The 22773-nt window shown below is 41.5% G+C and overlaps 1 protein-coding gene across 5 annotated transcripts in view; it reads right to left on the bottom strand.

The window, feature by feature from the left end:
* Celf2 (CUGBP Elav-like family member 2) overlaps positions 1–22773 on the bottom strand; it is an 824322-nt gene that overhangs the window by 513422 nt on the left and 288127 nt on the right. For 2 of the 5 annotated variants that reach the window (XM_041630560.1, XM_041630564.1), the window contains exon 1: positions 1384–1888. The exons of the other annotated variants lie outside the window; for them this stretch is intronic. In XM_041630560.1, coding sequence (XP_041486494.1) covers positions 1384–1436 — 53 coding nt within the window. In that variant the 5' untranslated portion in view covers positions 1437–1888. Of the gene's footprint in view, positions 1–1383; positions 1889–22773 lie in introns of those variants that run through there. 5 annotated transcript variants of the gene reach the window in all.

Raw genomic sequence — 22773 nt, 5'->3', positions numbered from 1 at the left:
GGCCACTGTCCTCCCCCATCTCACACACACGCAGCACGCAATAAAGAAAATAAATAGATAAAAATAAGTGATGTAATAACTGGAAAAAAGAAGATGACTATTGTTCTATTTTTATTTGTTCTTGTTTATAGACATGGCTTTAAAAATAATAAAATCAGACGAATACTGAGGCAGAACTCCCAAAAGTGAACTAAAAAGATAATCCCAGGCAGACATTAGTAGGCCTGTCCGCGGTGCATGTTTCTAATCCTATATATTCTGACTTTGGTTCTGGTCTACCTCTGACAAAACCAAGTTTTGGAGAAGGTGTTTGGAAAAGCACGAAAACTGAGTAGAATCATTTTAAATAATAATAAAATCATCTCTGAATTTAACATTTTAAAAAACTGTCCCAAATGCTTTCCCTTGGGATTATCGTTTAGAGTTAAGTTAAACCCACCAACTCGCTATGGATTCCACCGAAGGAGCAGTTTAGACTCAAGTGGAGACGACACCAGAACGTGCCCATTTTAACTTAGGTTTTAAGTTAAAGCTGTTAAAGGTTTTAAGCTGTGAATAGGTCCAAGGTCATTTTTTACATTTTTATTATCCGTTTCTTTATTTTTGAGATGGGGTTGTAGTCTGGCTTTAAACTCGCTTTGGAGCCAAGGATGGCTTTGAACTCCTGCCTCTACTTTTTGAGTGCAGGGGTTCTGAGCGCCCACGGCCAGGCTGAGTTTACAGAAGGCTTCGGGTTAAGCTCGGGGTCGTCTGCATGCTACTTAAACTTCGCTATTTCCCAGCCCCCTCCCCGGGGGTGGGGGGAGAGAGAGAGAGACAGAGATCATTACTACATACATACTATCTCACCAGCTGAGCTTGTTTGTATATATCAACTTTTCCAACATTGACCTGGGAGTAAGGGGAGAATTCGCAGCAGTGACACATTTCTTTGGACTCTTCAAGTGTGGGCAATAATGAGGTTAATGAGTTTTTTTTTTTTTTTGCGGGGGGGGGGGGTTACTCTTCTCTGTGAAGCCCCAGGAAGTCCACCATATTCCATTCCAACCCTTCAGTGCCCCCTGAAGCAATAATGAAACGTAAGGACTCTTTTCTGAGCCAGCCAGCACTGGGAGCATTGAAACAGCACCGAACGCTCCTGGAGAGAGCTTGCGTGCTCTGCTCCCCTGCAGGGAAACTTGAGGACCACTTTCATGTCTTGTCTGTCTCCTTAAAGTTGTGCCTTGGTCAGAACACAGTATTCCTCCGGCCATGTTGGCTTGTCACTTAAACCCCAACGCAGGCATTTCAGAGAATGCCAGGCTCTCTCCCTAGCCGGTGGGGGTGGGCAGGAGCTGGCCTTGAACTGAAATAGCGCGGGGAGAGAAAGAGAAGCAGGCCTACCTTAACACTTTCCAGGCTCTCAGGGAGTCCAAGTCAGAGATTAGGGAAACCATTGTCTGAGAGCTGCGGAAGGAAGGCAAATCCGAGAGCAGAGGTGCCTGGACAGGGTAACAGGGACGCAGGCAGAGGCGGCTTCTGGGCTCAGGCTGGAGCAGCAGCGCCCAGCAGCACGGCTCTTCCTCCGTCCAGGACTGATAAGCGCTTGTCCTGGCTTCTCTCCACCCCCTGAATCAATCTTGAGCTCTATTACTTCCCAGACCGGTTCCAGCTCTCCACACCACCCTTCAAAGCCCCTGTAATCTGCTCCAACTGATCAAATTTGACCTTTTTTGTAGCCCACTTTATTCCAACCAGAGTTCTCAGTTAAATCTCTCTTTATTAACTCCGTGCTCCTCGGCTTTCTTTTGGAACAAACACAGCTCAAGCCCGAAGCTTCCAGACTTTAGGAGCAATCATTTACAGATTACTGTAGGCTGTAGCCTTCTCCTCCTTTGGGGGGCTTCTCCGGCCTCCGGGATTTCCTTTCCTATTCCCTTCAGAAGACTGGCTAGGCTGCTTGCTTCCTCTTTCTCCCGCTTGGTTCTGGGACACTGATACCTGGCTTAAAGCTCCCCCCACCCCCTCCGAGGCTGTAACTGCATTACTGCTAGGATTTGTTTCTAAAAAATAATCTGGAGCCTTGCTGCTAACAAGCTCGAATTTACTGTGTTTTCTGGCGTCAACTTCCTACAGAATTTTCATTTGTTCCCCTCCCCTCTCCGCATTCCTTTCTCTCTCATTAAATTTAAATAACAAGAAGAGGGAAATGCACCATCACTCAAAAATGTGAAGTGAAAATGTCAGTGTGTCTACCAACTTGTGCCTTTGTCCTCTACTTAAAACCAAACACAGGGCCCAGTGAGATGGCCCCGTGGGTAAAGGCACTTCAGCTTTTGCCAAGCCTTTGTTTGATTCCTAGAACCTCCGTGGTGTAAGGAGAGATGTGTTACAAGCTGTCCTCTGACCTCCACACAAGTGCGGTGGCAACAATACATACACACACACACACACACACACACACACACACACACACACAGTAAAAGCAAAGACCCCTGCAGTTCGTATCTGAAAAACCAGGCAGCCCTGGCTCCTGTGGTGTCCGCAGTTCCTGGCTTAGCCTTCTGTACTGACAGGGTAAGGGATTTCTTTCTCAGGACACGGAATTCTTTTCTTAAGCAGTGCCTCCTGGACTCGGGCTCTGTCCTGTCTGGGGGGATGCTGGCTCTTGCTAATGCTTCTCAGCAGCTGTGGCAGGACCCCTTCCTCCTGCCACCTGTCCTCCCAGGATCCTGGAGTCAGACAACCTTGAAATCATCCAGTCCAGGCTTTCAGACTGTCAACGTTTTGGTCAGAGCCCTGAGCCGAGTAAGCTTTGTGTGCATCCTTCTTTTATGTCAATTCCCCACTTTTTTCTGACTCTAATTTCAAGAAGAAAATTTTAGATCATTACCATACATGGAGAATCGGCTGGAAGGAAGCAATATCCCCTGTGCTCGCAGAGCAGTTGGAGGCCCTCATAGTGGCTGAAAAGCAAGTTTAGAGGCTGGGGTGTAGCCCAGTCCTAGAGTTGATGCAGGGCTCCTGATTAAGACAAGTGAGGTCCTGGGTTTGAATCCTAGCAGAACAAAAGGGCTAGTAGGTACATACTCCATCAGCAAGAGGCACCCCTCAGAAAAGCGGTATCATATTTGACTCAGTGAGTGTTCAGGAATGCCCTTTCTGTGTAAGCCTGGCCCGGGGAGGGGCTGGGCTGAGGTTTACAATTTCTCCCAGTTTCTTGCCTCTTAGGTAGAACTTATCAAAAAATAAAGTGAAATAAAATGACACACACACACACACACACACACACACACACACACAGAGAGAGAGAGAGAGAGAGAGAGAGAGAGAGAGAGAGAATATGAAGTTATCTTGAGAATACCATTGTTCTTCCAGAGAGAAAAGCACAGGCAGACCCTCAGATCCTGCCTTTGGGAGCTGTCGTTCTTATTATCAAAAGTTCTACTCACTCCAAAAACCTCTCCCGTTTTAATCTCTCCTTTATTTCCCTCTTCTCCTTGCTTCCCGCACCCCTCACTCTACCCCAGTTCTTAAAATAGTTAACCCTCAATGTAGAGTGACTTTCTTTCACACTCATAAATGTCACCTAATGGCTGTGAATGACACTCTTCAAAAGTGCGACTATCTTTATGCTAAAATTAAAAGGCAACTTCATACCTTGCAAAAAAATATCATTGCCTCTCTGGGGCTTAATACTTCTGTCTGGGCTGTTTGTTCCACCCCGGTGTGAATCTGGGGCCATGTCATAAGCATGTGTAAACATTTACATAACACTTTTAATCCCCAAGTGCTTCATCCAATGTGGCTAATAGCAGTAGCCTTCATATAGAGTTTACCTCCCAAAAGCTGCCGATGCTCAGATAATTAATAAAGTGTTTTTTCCTTTAGAAAGTTAGTGAGAGGAAAACAAAAGATTATCATGAAATAGTTTCTGCAATTATAATGACATCATCCTTAACTCATTAGCCCACTGTACCGCAGGGATCCAGATCTGGGGAGGCGAGAGCAATGAGGCCTTAATACTTAGAGTTCAGGGTTAATGGGAGGAGAAAAAGGGAAGAGACTTGGCTTTGGGCCAAAGGACAAATGGGTAAACATGATCCTAAGTTGCAAAATCATTTATTCTGTTTTGTTTTTCTTAAACAGGGCCTCGTTGTAAACAAGTTTGCCCACATACTCACTCTCTAGGGCAAGTAATTCTCCTGCCTCAGCCTCCCAAAGTGCAAAGAGATTAGAGGCATCAGCCGCCATGCCTTGGAAAACAGGACATTTGAGCAGTGGGGTTTTCAGACCTTTTAAACGGCAGTGAGTAGAAACTTTCTTTTAAACAAAATCTTGCATCAAGACCTACTGAACAGATGCAGCTAAAGCCTGCTTCAGAGTGTAGAGCAGGGTCTGATGTTCCTATACTATGGCCCACTCGTTTATGAGCCTCGGCATCAGGGGTGCGCTCACCCTCTTGAAATAAATGAGCTCTGGGTTGTGAAGAAATTAAGCAACTGGCTTGATCCCTGAGCACCGTGTTTAGCAGGTATGCCTACAAGTCCGCCAGGGCAATCACACCCCTCATTCTTTTCCTCTCAACTTGACATTCAGACAGAGCACATCTTCTTGAGGTAAGGGTGGAGTCAGCATGAGATTCAAGCTACTAGTGTCCATAACATGATTTGAAACCTGTTTTGTGGAAACATTGATATATAAGAGAGAAAAAAATATGATCAACAAAAGATTCATTGAACTCCAAATGCACTAAATATTTTATTTTTAATTTAAGGTTCAAGTATCTTACATGCAACATATATTCATTTTGTACTTTTAATTGGGGCAAATTTCCTTTTTGCCTTTTAGTTCATTCTTCTATTTCTGCAATACTGAATGCACAAACCAAATGTGTTGTTTTTCTGTTCTGATGTTTTACATTGGTTTTGGAGACAGGGGCCCTCTATGTGATATAGGATGGCCTTGAACTCTCAGTGAGTCTCTTGCCTCAGCCCCCAAGTGCTAAGACAAAATAGATCAATCTGCTAATTCGTAGGCCATCAGATTTATACATTTACTATTAACGAAGAGTATGCTTCTGCAAAAAAGCAAAAAACATTGCCTTGTTCAGATTTGAACCAGCTGCTTATCTGGAACACAGCAAGAAAACAATAAAAATTTTGTTCTCAGAAGTAAAATTTTAAGTTCAGCCTTGAGAAACTATGTTTTTCCTTTGTATCATTCTGTGAATTGCTGTGAACTTTCTTTTTTTTTTGTCTTTTTTTTTTCAATTTTGAGAAAGTTATTCATTTACATAAAAGTATTTTGTGACTTTGTTTGGTTTCAGAAAGTTTCACTGTGTAGTCCAGGTTGACCACAAACTCTGATTTTTCTTCTCAGCCTTCTGCATGCTGGGATTGTAGGCATGTACTATCAAGCCTGGTTGTTACTGCTTTGATTTTTGGTTTGTTTGCTTGCAGATAAGGTAAAATTAGTGACTCTGTATTGTCAACACTGGTAAGACAAATCTGTCTGTTTTTTATACAACTAATGTCTCTGTGGTGCTCTTTCTTCTTCAGTTTCTTCAGATAAAATATAAAAATAAAACTACAACCCAAGTTCTAAGCAAAAGGGAAATCCACCATCCAAACAAGAAAACCCTAGGAACCTGTGCCTCCACAGGCTCTGGACGACAGCAATGTGGGAAGCAGACAGACATGCAGAGTCCCTGTCAGGAGACAGCCAGAGTCCAGGAAGCTGCCCTGTGCAGCAGGCCTCTGCTGAGAACAACCTGGGAAATGCTAATCCTGGGGTCAATGTCAGCCAGCAAGCAGAGCGATTTCTGGTTCTGTGGCACCCTGGGTGGGTTCTTTATGGATAAAGGCTTATCATTGGAGCCAAAGCAAAAGTCTGGAAGCACTTGAGACATGTCAGAGGAGCAGGAAACACCTGATGCATGAGGCAGGCAAATGAAGAGGAAGAATTTACTGCCAACTGTAAGTTAAACTAGCTAACTCACAGGGGCTCAGAAAGACAGATATGAGGTCTCACCATGTCTCTGTCTTGTCAGTGTTTAGGTTTCTGGTAGTCAAATTATTTAGTTGTGTGTGTGTGTGTGTGTGTGTGTGTGCACGTGCATGCGCTCGTGTTTGTACATATATGTGTGTACTTGATACACTTGGAGTGCAGAGGTGAGAGAACATTTCCAATGTTGTCTCAGGTACCTTCCCTCTCTCTGTTCTTTGAGACAAAGACACTCAGCGGCTTTGTGTCAAAGCAGATGAGGTTAACCAGCCCGGAGCTTCTGTCTCCCATCTTGCATTTGCTTGTATTACAGGCATATGTTGCCAGGATTGGGGTTTCCTGTAGGTTCTGAGGTTGGGGCTCTGAACTCAGGTCTTCAACCTTATGGGTCAGGTGTTTTATCAAATGAATAAAGAATTTTTTTTAATGTGCTTTGTACAGACATAAAAACACATTTTCATTTGTCTTCTGTGGTTTTTGTTCTTTGTTTTTAATTGTGTGTGTGTGTGTGTGTGTGTGTGTGATGTGCATGGTGCATGCCTGTGAATGTGTGTACGTGTGCACCTGTGTGGTACCCTGTTGACTTGGTGCAGGTTCTCTCCCTGAATCAGAAGCTATCCAGTTTGGATAGACTGGCCAGTGGATTCTCTGAGTATGCACTGGGTTCTGTCCCGTGGGAGCAGGCGTATTGGTGTGCATGGACTTTCACGTGGATGACGTGGACTCAAACTCAGGTCCTCAAGCTTACACCTCGCCATTCCCCTAACCCTGCTTTTATTTGTTTGTTTGTTTGTTATTTAAAAAGTTCTTTTCCATTTTCTGATCAAGTTTCTTTCTAGGGACCAGATTTTTCTTAGAGTTTCCTTGTCTTTGTTTTAGAAATTCTTGTTTCTCTCCTCCTCGCTTCCTGTTAGGCTCCTCCTGACAGAGACTCTGCAGGGCTGTGCATCCCAGTCTTCCCTCCCTTCCTAGCTGCCAGCTCTCACCTTCTCCTCCAATGGCTGGGCGCCTTCTCTGATGGGTGTGGAGTGACTAACTAGAAATGTGGGCTGCTGGAGGAGAAGACTTCCTGGGCTTGAGCATGTGTGAAAGTTTTTAAGATGACAGATGGAAGGAGCTGAGAAACGTATATGCCTGTCCTTGACCCTGGAAAGTCCTAGGAAGTGCTACAAGCTTTTGATGGCACAGCAAGCCTGGAACCCACAGCTGGGACAGGCCGGGGTAGCCAGATAGGATACGGTGGGCTTGGCTTGTGCTTTATTTCAGAGAAACAACAAATCATATTTTAGTATGGCTATTCCCTGGATACTGTGTAAGACATAACTATACTAAAATTATATATATTTAATTATATATAAATAATGATATATTATATAAATAATTAAATATAATAAATACTATATATTTATCTATATACTACAACTTCACTTGTGGGTCCTGTATTTTTATCTGTGGGGATCTGACAATCACACATAAGACTAATTTTAATATAAAAATACTAGCAAGCATCACTGTCAAGATTTGCTGTCATTTATGGAGGTTGGTAATGGTTCTCTTGATGTTATTAATAAGGCTTTGAAACATATTTAATCACTTTAAATCATTTTCTTGATGGTGTCTATTATATTGGAATGCCAAACACATTGTATTACATGCCACACACAGAAGCCCCACTCCGGGTCGTTTTTGACTAAAGCAGTAATTTAAAAGCAAAGAATGAGAAAAAGAGAGAATCAGCAAACAGGGCTGCTGTATTTTCTCATGTTCCCTTCAAGCTCCGTCTGTCAGAAACCAGCACGGGAAGGGTTACCCATTAATCTTCAGTTATATAAAACGTGCATTGTAGATGTCTTCACTTAATGGTGTCTATAGAGACAAACTTCCCATGGAAGCGTTTTTCTTCTTTTAGATAAAGGAATGTAGCTTTAATGGGATTCCAAGTGCTTTCGTGTTTTACTTGCAACATCTGATGCTATGAAAAGCCCAGGAACAAAGATATGTGTTTTGGTGCTCCATCAATGACTGAAGAACTGCTATTCCAGGACACTATAGAGAGAAAAAAAAAAAAAAGGAAGGATCTCTAAACAGACAGCTTTAAACCCTGCTAAGAATAGCAGAAGACCCTGAACAGTAATTCAGGATCCACGTATTTATCGGTATGTTTTTCCACTGGGCTTGGGCCCTCCTTTAAAGATTGGGAAGGAATGCTGTTTCTCATTTGGAATCTTGTTCAGCTGCACGGGAGAGCAAAGTGGAGTGGAGGCAGGAGGGGGAAGTTGGGGCTTTGCCAGACATATTTGAAAAGTGAGAAAGAAGGGAGATGGAGGGGACTCACACCCAGCCGGCTGCTTTGCATGCCATTCAGAAGAATCAGAGGCCAAATTCAGTCCATCCAGGAGGCAAAAAAATATTAGAGCTTTGATTAACTCCTGCGTTGCTGGGGCAGATGCAATATTCAAGCTGTGTGCTTCTAATTCCCAGCCTGTCGTTGTTAACACTCGCGGTTTACAGCAACAGGCACAAAGAGACATTCAAAAGAGAGATGTATTGTTGGGTCTCTGTGTCGTGGGCCAGGGCGTTAGCAGTATCTTGATCTCCCTGTCTTTTCTTTTTGTTAAAGAAAAGTGGTGGCATTACGTTCTTCTGGGTTGTGTGCTTGGAGACTCAACTCTTTGCCAGTCTGAAGAGGGAAATCTGAGTTTCAGTGGAAAGTCAAACATACTTGCCAAGCTGCCTGTCAACGACACAATGCCAGTTTCTGATCCAGGACTGCCTCGCCTGGAATACTGCCCTGGGATCACTGAGAGGAGAAGGCAAGCCTTCCTCTGCTGCCACAGAGGAAAATAGAGTTAAAGTGTGCGACACATCAGGCCAAAGGCCTGCAAGGTGGTAACCGCGGCAAACAAGCTATAGATGGTCCGTATAGAGTATTTAGCAACCGAAGGATGTTTTAGCATCCAGACATTATCGAGTTTCTTTATCAACAGGGCATCCACTGTGATAAAAGATGACCCGTCACCTTTCCCTTCTCCTTTGCTAGCTAAAAGTCCCAATATGTTGTAGTTCAATACTTTTGCAAAATAAAATATAACCGAATTACTGAACAAAAAGCAAATTCGTACAAAAATGTAGCCCAACCATCAAGAAGAAAATTAGATTAATCGTCGTAAAACTACTTTGCGAAATTGCTACGCATTTCCAAGCCCTCACTTCTCATTGCTGTGAAATAGAACAACCAATCCGTAGATATCATTGGTATGTTTTCCACTGGGCAAAAAGCCCTGGTAAGACCTGTTCGGCCGCAAGGAACCATGGGTAAAGCTGCCTTCTGAGCAGGCGTAGGCTAAAGCAGACTAAGTCTGGAGGGCTGGCTCCATCGTGACGTCTGTTTTTTCAGATGAAAAGTGTGAAGCTCCTGGTTAAGGCTCAGTACAGGTGAGCCTGGCTCCAGCCAGAAAAGGACGGGTGAGGACGTATTAGAATCACAAATGTAATTCAAGTGGGCTATTTATAGAAAGAGCAATGTGATTTTAAACAGATCTTTTCCATGAATATAGAATTCACAGATCAAACCAGGAGGAAGGAGGCAGACGTTTGCTAGTAGAGCGAGGAAAGCTCACTATCATCTACTCCCTGACTAGAGCCCTGCAAGACTTGATGCTCCTGACTGCGCCATGCAGCTAGAGCAACACAATGGCCACCTGCCTGCAATAATATTGTGGCTTAAATACAAATGTCCCTCATAGGCTCTTGTGTTTACATACTTGGTCTCCAGCTAGCAGAATTGTCTGCAGAGGTTCTGGAACCTTAGGGAGGCGGGATTGTGCTGGAGGAAGCACAGCACTGGGCTGAGTTTTGGGGGTGGATAACCGGGACTCACTTCGTATGGAAAACAAAATTAGTATCAGGCATGTGAACAGTTCACAAAAGAAGTAAAACCACAGAAATGTGGAGAACAACACAAGAGGGGTCATTTCTAACACTATTTTAAGCAAAAACAATTACAAAGGGAATTCTTAAATAAAAAGCAATTACTAAAAACACAAAGAGGGAGGATCAGTTTTCTTAAGAGAGTGTGACCCCTGCAGGTCACGCTCCATACTCGAGGGGGTCTGAACAGTAAAAATTGGACTTGATTGGGCTTGAAAGAGGAAGAGGGAGACAGACAGAGGGCTGGGGTGGGTGGGTAGTTAGGACAGGGTAAATATAGGAGGAACAGGGGTTGGGTATGGATTAGATCAAATATATTGTATGAAATTCTCAGAGCGTTAATGAGAATGTTCCTTGTGGAAGAAAGAAAACTTTATCTATTTTGAGCACATAAAGATCCATTTATCAAAATTATATATGCTATTAAAATATGAAAGATCAATTGAGGAACAATTACACATCTATGAAAGAATAAAACTCACTGAACTGGAAAACACCTCAAAGAGAGCATATGGAAAAGGGAACATGATACAATGAAATGGTACCATTTAAAGGTCAGTGCTGAGTTGTAATTGTCATTAGGGAAGCAATTTGTTCTAAAAATTTTATAAGATACATCATTTTGAAATATTTGTGCAGTAAGACCTTCAAAGAACTGCTGGGTATGTTGGTGTATATTGATGAGTTATCAAGGAAGCTTAGACATCCAACAAGATGCATTACATAAATACCTATGTTTATGCACACAGTGTTATATCTATGAAATGAGAGAGTGTTAAGAAAGAGATTTTGATGGGATGACATTGGAAGACTTTAAAAATGAAATAAACAATGAAGACATGGAATTAGGTGTTAGAGAAAGGGGGCAACAGTATTTTATCTTGCTACCAAGAAATTTAACTATGGTTACCTTAATTTACAGAGAAGTACCATAGTGTAAGAAGGGGAGGTGCACATTAAAAGACTTTATTTATTTATTTATACTTTCAGAAACATTTATTGGTCCAGCATTCTCTTTTACAGCAGTCTTTTCTCTCCACATCACCTACATTTTCTTCCACTCATACTGAAGACCAGACGCAGGGAAAAGTCTCTGATAGGAGCCAGCTAGTGTAGCAGCAGTGTGTTGGCTGAAGTGTTTCATTGTGTAAGCTACTGGGGCATCCCATAGCTATTCAGGTAGGGGTGGCTTTTCCAGTGGAAAAGGAAGCTTTTAGGGCCTAAGTTAGCTCTGCCATGCCATCTCTTCTAAGTAGGCTCTGGCGGGCACCTTACAGAAAGGGACCAACACTGAAAAAAAACACAGCCACTGAGAACTGTACTCAATCTAGGAAGAAAAGGAATGTAACGGGCACAGCTGATTGAAAGCAATGATAAAAACAACTGGCAGAAACCACAAAGCCCTCTCTTTATGTGCAGACAAAGAATGCTTTTCACAAAGCTCAAAATCCATTAATTACAGATTCCCTGCTGGGCATTGCACTCATCTTGACTCCCCTCCCCCTCCGCTGGCCTCATGGCGCTTCCTGGGAAGTGAGCTAGCTTGATATCTCTCTTGATAATATAGAATTGTGCTTTATGGGAATTGGGAAGACAGAGAAGAATCTGGGTTTTTACTTTTAACCAGCTTTTGTTTTTTAATTTTAAAAAGATTTACTTATTTTTATTTTATGTGTATAAGTTTCATCTGAATGTGTGTCCTGTGCCTACATTGCCTAAGGAAGCCAGAAGAGGGCATCAGATCTGGAATTAGAGTCACAGATGTCCTGAACCATTTGAGAGCTGAGTCTGAGTCCTCTGCAAGAACAGCAAGGGCTGAGACATCTCTTCAGTCCCTCTGTTTTATTTTACTATAAAGCATGTTCTGGTTTTCCTTTCCTTTCCTTTCCTTTCCTTTCCTTTCCTTTTCTTTTCTTCTCTTCTTCTCCCTCTCCCTCTTCCTCTTCTTCTCCCCCTCCTCCCCTCCTCCTCTTTCTTTTTTGAGAGGGTTTCTCTGTAGCTTTTAGAGCCTGTCTGCCCTGGAACTCACTCTGTAGACCAGGCTAGGCTCGAACTCATAGTTTTGGAATTAAAGGTATGATCTACCACTGCCTGGCACATGCTCTGTTTTTAAAGAGTCGAGATGGAGCACAATGGGTGGAGCACTTGCCTAGCATGCACGAAGCTCTTGGTTCCATCCCCAGCACTGCATAACCCTGCTTTACACACCTGCATTCCCAGCACCTGAGAGCTGTGCAAAGCAGGGGGGTCGGATGCTCATGGCCATCCTGGTTTTCATGAAACAGCAACAACTAATAAAATAAAAAGATAGAATGAAAATCAACTCATTGCAATTGCGTAAAAATATCTCCTATACCTTTTCTATTAGACCGCCATTATGGACTAGAAAGTATTGTACTTTGTTTTTTAGAGAAAGGTTTGATCTAACCTTTAAAACAAGATTTTTTTTTTCTTCTGGGGTGTGTGTATGTGCGTGATATCAGACCTTAAGGGCTTTCTTCCTGCTGAAGCACTGAAAAGTGAGAATTCTGATCTCTCGCTGACAATGTTTAAATGAATATGCCAGTTTATAATTAGAAATGCAGGGAGGGAGGACTTTTTATAACTGAATATTTAACACGTATTAAAGTTATCACAAATCCACACAGTTCTTATCCTATTTAATCTATGCTCTCTTTCTACAAGGCTGATTCACTTGTAAATTGGAAATTCTTTTCCCAAGTGTTAAGTTCACTATGAAGGCAAGTATTTGACCAACTCCTCAATGGCTCTTAATTTAATGCTCCCCTTTGTGTGTATCTATGTCTCTATTTTTCTTTGTTTTACTAACGTCATTCTAGTTGGGGGTGGTAAGCACACCTGTAATCCTAGCAGTGGGAAAGCTGAAGCAGGAAGTCCTAGGTCAGCCTGCATTGCTAGTGACACCCTGTCTCAAAACAAAAGACAAAAAGTCTCTAGTCTTTAGTCCTTCTAAGTAAATAATAATTGAAAAGAGGAGGCTGTAAATATTCCCTTTGGAGGCAAGAGGTAATGTTTACATCCAATTTGCTTTGATTTTTTTTTTCCCACTAAGCTTAACTCTAGATCCATTCTGCTCTTCCACCTCTCTAGGGAGATGTCAGACCACCTGGTCACTATGGCAACATGTTTGCCTGTTTCTCCATCCCTCTCTCTACTTCTCTGGACTTCCTGCAAACAAGAAGCCATTTGCTTTCCGTTAATACGATTTCCATTCTTTGAGTTGAATCACAACTTGCAGAAAGCTTGTAATAGTGGTGGGGACACAACTCGGTCAATGAAACACTTGTCTAACAAGCATGAAGACCAAAGTTCAAGTTCTTAAAACTGCCTAAAAATGAAAATCAACGAAACAAATAAAGGAGCAAACAAAACCCCCAAACAGACATGGAGGTTTGTGATCATAATCTCAGGGCTGAACAGGCAGAGGAAGGTAGATAACATGGGATCACTGCCGTTCAGCTTAGCCTTCTTGACAAGTTCCAGGCTAGTATAAGACCCTGTCTTAAAAACAGATAGGTGAATGGTACCTGAGAAATGGTACTCAAGGTGTCCCCAGGGACACACCAGCACTTACATACACCCACAGAAGCACACACACGGTAACTTCCTTAGAAAATAATTAGCCCTTTATTGGAATTTGCCTTCAGAGAGATCACAGCTGGTGCCTTCTTACCATGCAGACCTAGTATATAAGAAGCCGCCTATCACATGGGGCTTAGTTATCCTTGTTGATTCCAAACACACTCCCGACTAGAAATCTCTAGTTTGAAGGAATCTCTGCCCATGCTGGCATTCTGAGGACCTGAGGTTTTTCTATATATTATCATTTTAATGCTCACATTAGGGAGTGGGAGGAGCTAGCATTGTTCTGGTTTCAACAATGTTATATATGAAAGCATATATGAAGCAGCATAGCCATTAGACTGTGGAGCAGGATGAAGCATACATACAACCCTCATGGAGCCTCTTCTCTATGCACTAGCTTATGCACCGCCTCTCATACTTCTAGCTTGTTTGGAGAAGATTTAAATTTTATTTTTTCTCAATTTCAGTGACATAATAAATGTTATTAACTACAATCACTATGCGGTTAAATGGGTCTCATAAGCTTATTCTTCTTGTTTATCTAACATTTCTGATCCTTGGGCTGGTGTCATGGCAATTCCTCTCTTTCCACATTCCCTATTTTTCCCCCGTGGGAAAATACCACCCTATTCTCCATTTCTAAGAAATTACTTTTATAAAATCCATATGTAAGCAATAGCATGTGGAATGGCTTCTTTCATTTAATATAATGATCTCCAGGTTCACCCATGCTACAGATGACAGGCTGCCATGTGCTTTAGGACTGGATACTATTTTGTTGTATGTGCATACCTCATATTTATCTATTCATTCCCATGAAAAGATTTAGGATGTATGATGGTTTATATTGAATGTCAACCGGGTAGAATTTAGAATCACATGATAACAAACCTCTGGGCAGACTGTGAAGGATTTATAGATTAGGTTAATTTGAGGTGGGAAGACCTCCCTCCTGCCCCCATCAACTGTGTTGGCACCATTCCCTGGGCTAGCTAGACTTTCACATTGCATAAACATGAGACAGTGACAGAGCAGTACCCTTCATCATTCTGTTTCCTGGCTGTGGCAGCAATATGAGCAGCTGCCTCAGGTTGCTGCCACCATGACTTTCGCAACACAGTAGACTGTATCCTTTAAACTGTGAGCCACGCAACCCTTTTCTCCCTTCTACTTGCTCTTTATGAGGGATTTGGTCATAGCAATGAGAGAAGGAACAGACACACATTACTTTCAGATATAGTCTACTGTGATCCATGTCACAACCAACAGGCTGAAACTATTGATTTAATTTCCTTTGCATAAATCCTGGGGCATGGTCACATCTATGGGAGAATTGTGCCTCAGCTGGGAGTTTTGAAAAGTTCAATGTCTAGAAAAAACTGAAATAGAACTTCAGAGGCTGGCAGTCCAGGAACAGTGTTTTTTTTTGTTTTTTTTTTTTTCTTCCAAGAAATGCTTGTGTGCAAGATGAGCCAAGTACCACTGCACTACACAGACTTCTTTACTGATCACCAGGGAGAGGACTGGCCATACCTCAAATCTAAGTCAAACACATAATGTGAGTTTTATATTTGAAAATAATTCTTCCTAAGCTTCATCATGCAAATGTAGTAGAATTCAACTTCATAAACTATAAGACTCTATAATTAAGAACTTCCAAATGCCATGCTTTTCAGTGTGAGCGAGTGCTTTGGTTGGAAGTTTTCATGGAGCGAACACTGCTAGTGTGAAGTCTGGTGGTAGAGATAAGGGCATTTTGAAGGCAGGTATCCATGCAGGGTCCCTCTCTCTTCCAGGTGAGAGGATAGCTCTAAGGCATAACCAGTGGCAGAACACCCAGCTTGGGATACTTTTTGAAGGTTTTAGTGGTGAGGTCAGTAAGTAGAGGTAAACCCTTCAAGGTATACCCCAAGCTATGGTCTGAATCCTGTTTCCCTTTTATTGCCACGTGGAACAGCCACCACCCCACACTCCCACTTCTGCCAATGCAGCTGCTCCAACAAGCCTTTCCAGTGCTAATGTGAATCCATCAAAACTGTGAGCCTCGATAATCCTTTCAAGTAAAATTATCATATCACAGCAACACAAAAGTAAATAACAGAATCCAGTCATCCAGTCTCATGTCTGTTTATTCCTTTTGTCTAATAGATTCCAAGTTCAATCACAGATCATCAGAAGCCAAGAAACCCCAAAGCCTTACTTCAGGAAGTAAGGCATTCAAGGCAAGAGCCTGAGGAAAAGGGGAAGGCATAGGCTACCACTCTGTGGATATCCTAGAAGTGTTGCTTGTTGGTAAGGGTGAGAAAGGCACCCTGAAGGTTAACTGTGTCAATTTGATTTGACTACAGAGTGCCCAGGTTCAACTATGCTTCTTGGCACATCTGAGAGAGCATTTCCAGCAAAGGTGAAGATTCTAAGTGGTGGACTCAGGAGATGGTCCTCAGCAATGCAGACAGGCATCCATTACATCAGTTGTGACCTGAAAATACCAATGGTGATATACAGGAGTAGGAGGAGGTATAAGGAAGCATTTGCTCCCTATTTTATGCAAAACTGAGCTGAAACATTTCATCTCAAATGTTCCTGTTCCTGGTTTCTGGTCTCCTAATTTAGACTCAGTTCTACCATTAGCTTTTCCGGAACTCTGGCATATAGATGACAGGTCTTCAGACTTATGGAGTCCTCATCTTCTACAGTCATCAGAACCAATCTCTCCTAAGAATGCACCCCCTTTCTCAGACCTGCCCTTTTTCTCACACTCACCTCCTATCTCAGACCCACCCCCTTTCTTATACCCATCCTCTTTCTCAGCCCACCCTCTTTCTCAGACCCACTCCCTTTCTTGGACCCACCTCACATCTTGGACTCACCCCTTTTCTTGGATCCACTCCCTTTCTCAGACACATCCCTTTTCTTGGACCTACCCTCTTTCTCAGTTGTTCCTCCTTCTCTGAAGAGTCCTAAGACAGATTGTGAAGACTGTCTGTTTTTGGTAAGTGGGTTCATTTTCACAGAACATTCTCTCTGATAGAATTATTTATTTATTTATTTTTTTATAAAAAAAAACTTTTCTGGGATGACTTGGGGAGAGTTTTTCTGAGCCCCAAGTAGGGCAGTTACTGGAGTCTGTAATAACCGCAACTTAATACCACTGACAGGCTAACCTAATTAGAATCATGTTGATGTGCAGGGTTCAGGATAATGGTGTCACTGATGCTTGCTAATACCAGAGGCTACAGCTGTGTGAATTCCTAAGTTTGGAAGGATTATCCTGCTGTTCCCACACACTGTGGCCTCAGATCAGGGTGGGATAAAATCTCCAGGTTCTCTGATGTGGGATGTCCCACATGTGTTGCTTTTATTGGTTAATGAATAAAGCTGTTTTGGCCAATGGCTTAACAGAGAAAAGCCAGGCTGGAAAAATATATAGAGAGAGAGTAGGTGGAGTCAAAGAGATGCCACATAGCTGTCAAAGAAGAAAAATGCCAGAAAACCTTACCAGTAGGTCACAGCCTTGTGCTGATGATGTAGGTGGGTCTTCTTTCAATGTGTTACTTTCATTGGTTAATTAATAAAGAAACTGCTTGGCCTGATAGTCAGAACATAGGTGGGTGGAGTAGACAGAACAGAATGCTGGGAAGAAGGGAAGTGAGTCAGATGCCATAGCTTTCCTCTCTGAGATGGATGCAGATTAAAATCTTTCCCGGTAAGCCACCACCTCATGGTGCTATACAGATTACTAAATATGGGTTAAAGCAAGATGTGAGAATTAGCCAATAAGAAGCTGAAACTTATGGGCCAGGCAGTGTTTAAATGAATACAGTTTCCATGTAATTATTTGGGGTAAAGCTAGCCTTGTGGGAGCAGGGCAGCGGGAAGCAGCCTGCAGCTCCTTCTACATACCGATACATAGATTAATAGAAATGGGTTAATTTAATATATAAGAGTTAGCTAGAAAAATGTCTGAACTATTTTCCAAACTGTTTTAATTAATATAGTTTCTGTGTGATTATTTGGTATGGGCAGCTGGGAAATGAACGAGCAGTCTCGGCTTACAAAATGGTACCCACCATATGAGGCATGAATCCACATAAGACCTAAAAAAGCTTAAGAAAAACAAAACAGGGCTTCTAGACCCACAAAAACAGGAGCCAAACACAGCTTCTTGGTAGCTACATTTTTTTTCCAGATAGACTGTTTGCTGGCTGCAAGCAGAGGTGAGGCTTCTTTAAGAGAAGGCTTCCTATCTCAGCATTAGCAGCAAAAACTGCATGGCTTCTTTAAGAGATGACAGCTCTGGCTCTTTTGGGAGGTTCTGTACTTAAATGGGATATGTGAGCAGCATGCTACTAGTTACTTAATGGCAACATAGACCTCCTGTGTCCCTGGAGTTGGGATAGTGAGGATAGTTCATAGACTGGGAAGAGCCAACCCCAGAGCTGGTCCTAGCCATGACTGCTTAGTTAAAAAAAAAAAAAAAGATGCTCCTGGTCAGAAAATGATTACAGATATGCAATAAAGATATATTTAGACAAAAATAAACTTCTAAACAGGTCAAGTGTGTTTTCAAAAATGTATGTAGGCTTGGGGGAAAGAGAAAAAAAGAGTATAAACAGTTATAAAAAGAAGTAAATAGTTTAAAAACTGAGCACAGACAAACATAGATTAAAGGAATAAAGATATTTAATATTAAAAAGTAAGAGTAAAAAATGCCATGTAAAGATGAAAAATACACAGAGTCTAGATTATGCATATTATTGTGTTTTCTTTGCATTTTTTGGCCACAAAGAGACACTTGATTCTGGGGGCTGCTAAGATAAACCAACATATATACTTTAAAGGTATCTTGACTTCAAAATTTGAGTCTAAGGATATGTTACTTTGGAAAAAGGTCTGCTTTTGCTGCCACAGAAGATGAGAACCTAGTGATTCCTTCCACATTAATGCAGTTTTATGGAACAAGAACCCCAGAAGGTCTCCATGAACCCTAAAAATACTTTACCCAACAAACAGCAGGAAGCCAGTTGGAGAAAACTGTGCTCAAATGTCCAAAATTATTGTTTATAAATGTTTGTTTTCATTTAAAGGGGAATATGATATAGAGATGATAGTTTGCATTGGTATGGATCTTGATCTATTGATGTAAATTTAAGATCCACTTGTTACCCTGTATATACATATATGAATATATTTACATATATATTTGTTCTTGTTTAAGGTATTGTGTTTGTGCAGGTCATTTAAAAATGTAATATATAATTAAAAATTACAGATTAATAGATAATCATTAATAATAGTCAATCTTATAGTCATGTTAGTTAGGTTTTCTGGATATACAGAGAAATATTTCAGTTAGATAAGCAACACTTCAAAGACCTATGGAATATGGCATTTAAATGTTTTAAAAACTTAGACTTTTCTTGACAATGAGACACATGTTCTTCTGGCAGCACTAATTACTTCAGTTGATGGGCATTGAAGAAACTTGTTATGGAATTTACCTTCAGTGTGACAAGCCTAGCAATTAGGGCAAGAAATTGCTCTTGCCTGGACTGCTTAATAGTATACTGTATGGACTGTACATGCAGGACACACAGAAAAGTGATTGCTAAACTTTCCAAAATATGGAATAGTCCTTCAGGGTTCCTACTTCACAGAGGAAACTGTCAGAAATTCTGAAGGACAGGGAAGAGAGCAGCTTATGATCTTTATCATTATAAGGCTGAGCATATCTTCAAATTTTCTGCTTCATGGAAGTTTGCTGGATACTATGGGCCCGTAGGCTGAAGATGGATGCACCAACATTACAGAAGAACTTTGGGTAACTGTCCAGGCAGTGAGATGTCTCTGTCAATTCTAGAACTTTGCACGTTGCTTACAATGCACTTCTTGTTTACTTAAGTAATATTATATCCTGCTGGGGTCTTTGAAGAGTTGAAGACAGATAGTTATAGTTTTCCTTAGTTATGTTAAAAGATAAATTATATATAAAACTTCAGACTCACAAAGATAGATAAAGTATTTTCCTTAATTTGCCAAATGTAAATAGAATAAATATTATAACTATGGTTTTTGTTTGATAGCTATTTTGTATATGAAATTTTATTATGTTAAAGTTGAAACTTCCTTTTTTAATTAGACAGAAAAGAGGAGATGATGTGGAATATCCTTCTGTATATGTGTTGCTTTTATTGGTTAATGAATAAAGCTGTTTTGGCCAATGGCTTAGTAGAGTAAAGGTAGGCTGGAAGAGATATATAGAGAGAGTAGGTGGAGTCAAAGAGATGCCACCTAGCTGCCAAAGGAGAAAGATGTCAGAAAATCTTACCAGTAGCCACAGCATCATGGCAATACATAGATTAATAGAAATGGATTAATTTAAGATATATGAACTAGCTAGGAAAACACCTAAACTATTTGCCAAACAGTGTTGTAATTAATATAGTTTCTGTGTGATTATTCGGGCTTGGGTGGCTGGGAAATGAAGAAGCAGTCTCTGATTACAGTTTTCCACTCCACTGTGACCCTGGCAATCCCACAAAGCACCAGCACCTAGTGTCTGCTTTATGATGCTCAAGCCTGCAGGGGTCATTCACTTTTTCTCACTCCAGATATACATATGCACAGGATTGGGGGAGACCGGAATGCTCCCCTGTTCCTTTGACTCTAAATTTCACATCAAAACCAAACTATTAGAGAATTTAAATACTATTACATATTCAAAATATATGGTAAAAAGCACTTTTGTTTTGTTTTGTTTTTTTTCAAAAACAGTATGGGTTATTCTGCTCATAAAGAACAAAGCAAAACCAAATCAAACCACAAAACTCACCATTGTCAGACCTTCAAGTGGGCAAAGTTATTAAACCCATTCACTTTGATCTTACTTTTAATCTCATCCCTCTCCACCTTGACTCTCGGTCTTTAACAAACCTTCTTCTAGTGCTATTGGTCTTTGGGAGGGGTTTCATGCTATAGGATGGTTAAAACTTTTCTTGGGATGGAGCTAAGGCTGTGGGTAAGAGTGTATACTCAGTTTGCGTGAGGCCCTGAGCTCAAAAAGTTTTCTTAAATACCTTTTAGGCTGATGAGCTCATTTTATAGATAAACAAGTCAAAGTAGAAAGTATAGAAGACCATGGTTCTCATTATTGAATGCATCGTAGGATTTTTTAGGGAAATCATTTTAGAAATGATAAAACCTACATCTCATTCCAGACTATTTGAACTAAACCTAGAGAGATGATATCAGGAAGAAAATATCTATCTTAGTTGAGGATGCTAAGAATCAGAGTATGTTTGTCCCAGGTCTGTATGTTCATGATGGCTGAGTTTGCCACCTGTAGAATTTGGTCCAATGCTTTTAAACAGAAATGAAGGAAGGGGCACAGGACAGGGAAAAGGAAGAAAGGTTAAATAAATGGATAAAGGAATCAGCATAGAAGAAGAACCAGGAAGGTCTGTAGAAGGGTAATGAAAGTGGCTCCAGAATAAAGAAGTTGGTGGACTCTCGAGCCAGGCTCTGGCTTGACTCAGGATTAATGTCTGTGAAGTGTGTGGCTCTCTTTTTTGTCCCTGGCTCTACATTACCCATATGCTGCAGTTGTTTAATTGACTGTGTAGAAAAAGACCTTGGCAGAGAAAGTAGGGCAGAAGTAGCTAGAATTTTCTGGCTTCTGGATTTTGTGCCTATTCCTGAAACCATTGATGTAGTCTACTATTGGCAAGTGTTAAGTGAGCACAGTTGGGATCATGACCCATTATATGAGTGTAAGACTTGGAGAGAGGACTTAGTACACATAAGCAAAGACAACGTAAATGATGAGCTGTCGAGATGGCTCAGCACATGAGGATGCTTGCCACAAAACCTGAAAAGCTTGGCTCAGTCTCAGCAACCTGCATGGTGAAAGGAAAGAACCGACTTTCGCAAGGCTTCCTCTGACCTCCGTGTTCATTCTGTGGAGTGCATGCCCACACATGTATGTATATACATGCACACAACAAGAGTGAAAGAAGAAAGGACTCAGGGTGAATTGCATATTACTCACTGGACCCTTTACAAATGCCTTGTAATGAGTCCTCTGTATATGTCTGATCCATTCATCCATCCATCCGTGTGTGTGTGTGTGTGTGTGTGTGTGTGTGTGTGCGCACGCGGGCGCATGCGTGAGTGCACACCAGAGGTTCAAGTTGGGTATCTTCTTCATTCACTTTCCATCCTCCACTTTATTTTCTCAGGCAGCAGAAACATATCTCTTTTTGCTGATCCTTCAGATTTGGATAGGCTTGCTCATGTAACTGCAGAAGATTATAGGCACGTGATACCATGTTCAGTTTTACAAGTAGGTCCTGGAATCTAACTCATAATCTTTCTGATTGTACAGCAAGCACTATGCTGAACCACCCATTTCACCAGCCTCCTCTTTTGTTTTCCTTATTTACCTGTGACTAGCCTGTGCTACCAATAGAGTACTATAAAGTATTAGTTTCATTACAGGAACAAGCAATGGGTGACTTTTCTTTGGGGCAAAATTGAGGCAGTCTAAACTCAGCTCACAACACAGGAGCACAGAACCCCTTTTCTTTACATTTCATTTAATTCTATAAAGGACCTCAGATAATTTTCAGTTAAATCCATGTTAACACATTTTTTTTCTTCCTTTTTCCCTGGTTAAGTTATGGGAGCTTACAATTGCCTAAAGTCTGTGGGCTTGATGGTTACCCAGTGCTTGAGATATTTGTGCATTTGTGTTTCTGCTTAGATATGGAAGGGGTAGGGCTCCAGTTGCCTCACGCTCTTGCCTACCTGGCTCCTCTAGAGTGATTGGCTCCCTTTATTGGGGAGCAGCATCTGGCAATCAAATCACTCTACCTTTGACTAGGAAAGTGGGACCTTCCCCAATCTCTCACTTTCTTAATCCTCTATCATGTTTTGAATATGAAATATTTCCCACTTGGTTTCTGGCCGGAAGCACTATTTTGGAAGGTTGCAGAATGTTTAGGAGGTGGAACCTCCCTGGAGGAAGTGGGTCACTATTGGTGGATCTTGAAGTTTTATAACTGGGCCCTACTTCCTGTTCATTCTCTGCTTCCTGATTGGGTGCAATGTGGCCTTCTGCCTTTTACTCTTGCTTCTATTCTTCTCATGCCATTATAGACTGAATTCCTTGAACTCTGATAAATAGTTTATCACTAAGTTTCTTCTTGCCAGATGTTTTGTCAGAGCAATGAAAAAGTAACTGATGCACCCATT

This window comes from Microtus oregoni, unplaced genomic scaffold (genome assembly GCF_018167655.1).
Source record: "Microtus oregoni isolate MIOR12 unplaced genomic scaffold, Mior012 000035F_ref0000213, whole genome shotgun sequence".
Lineage (NCBI taxonomy): Eukaryota > Metazoa > Chordata > Mammalia > Rodentia > Cricetidae > Microtus > Microtus oregoni.
The sequence above is the reverse complement of the archived record's forward strand: the minus strand, read 5'-3'. Positions and strand labels throughout refer to the sequence as shown.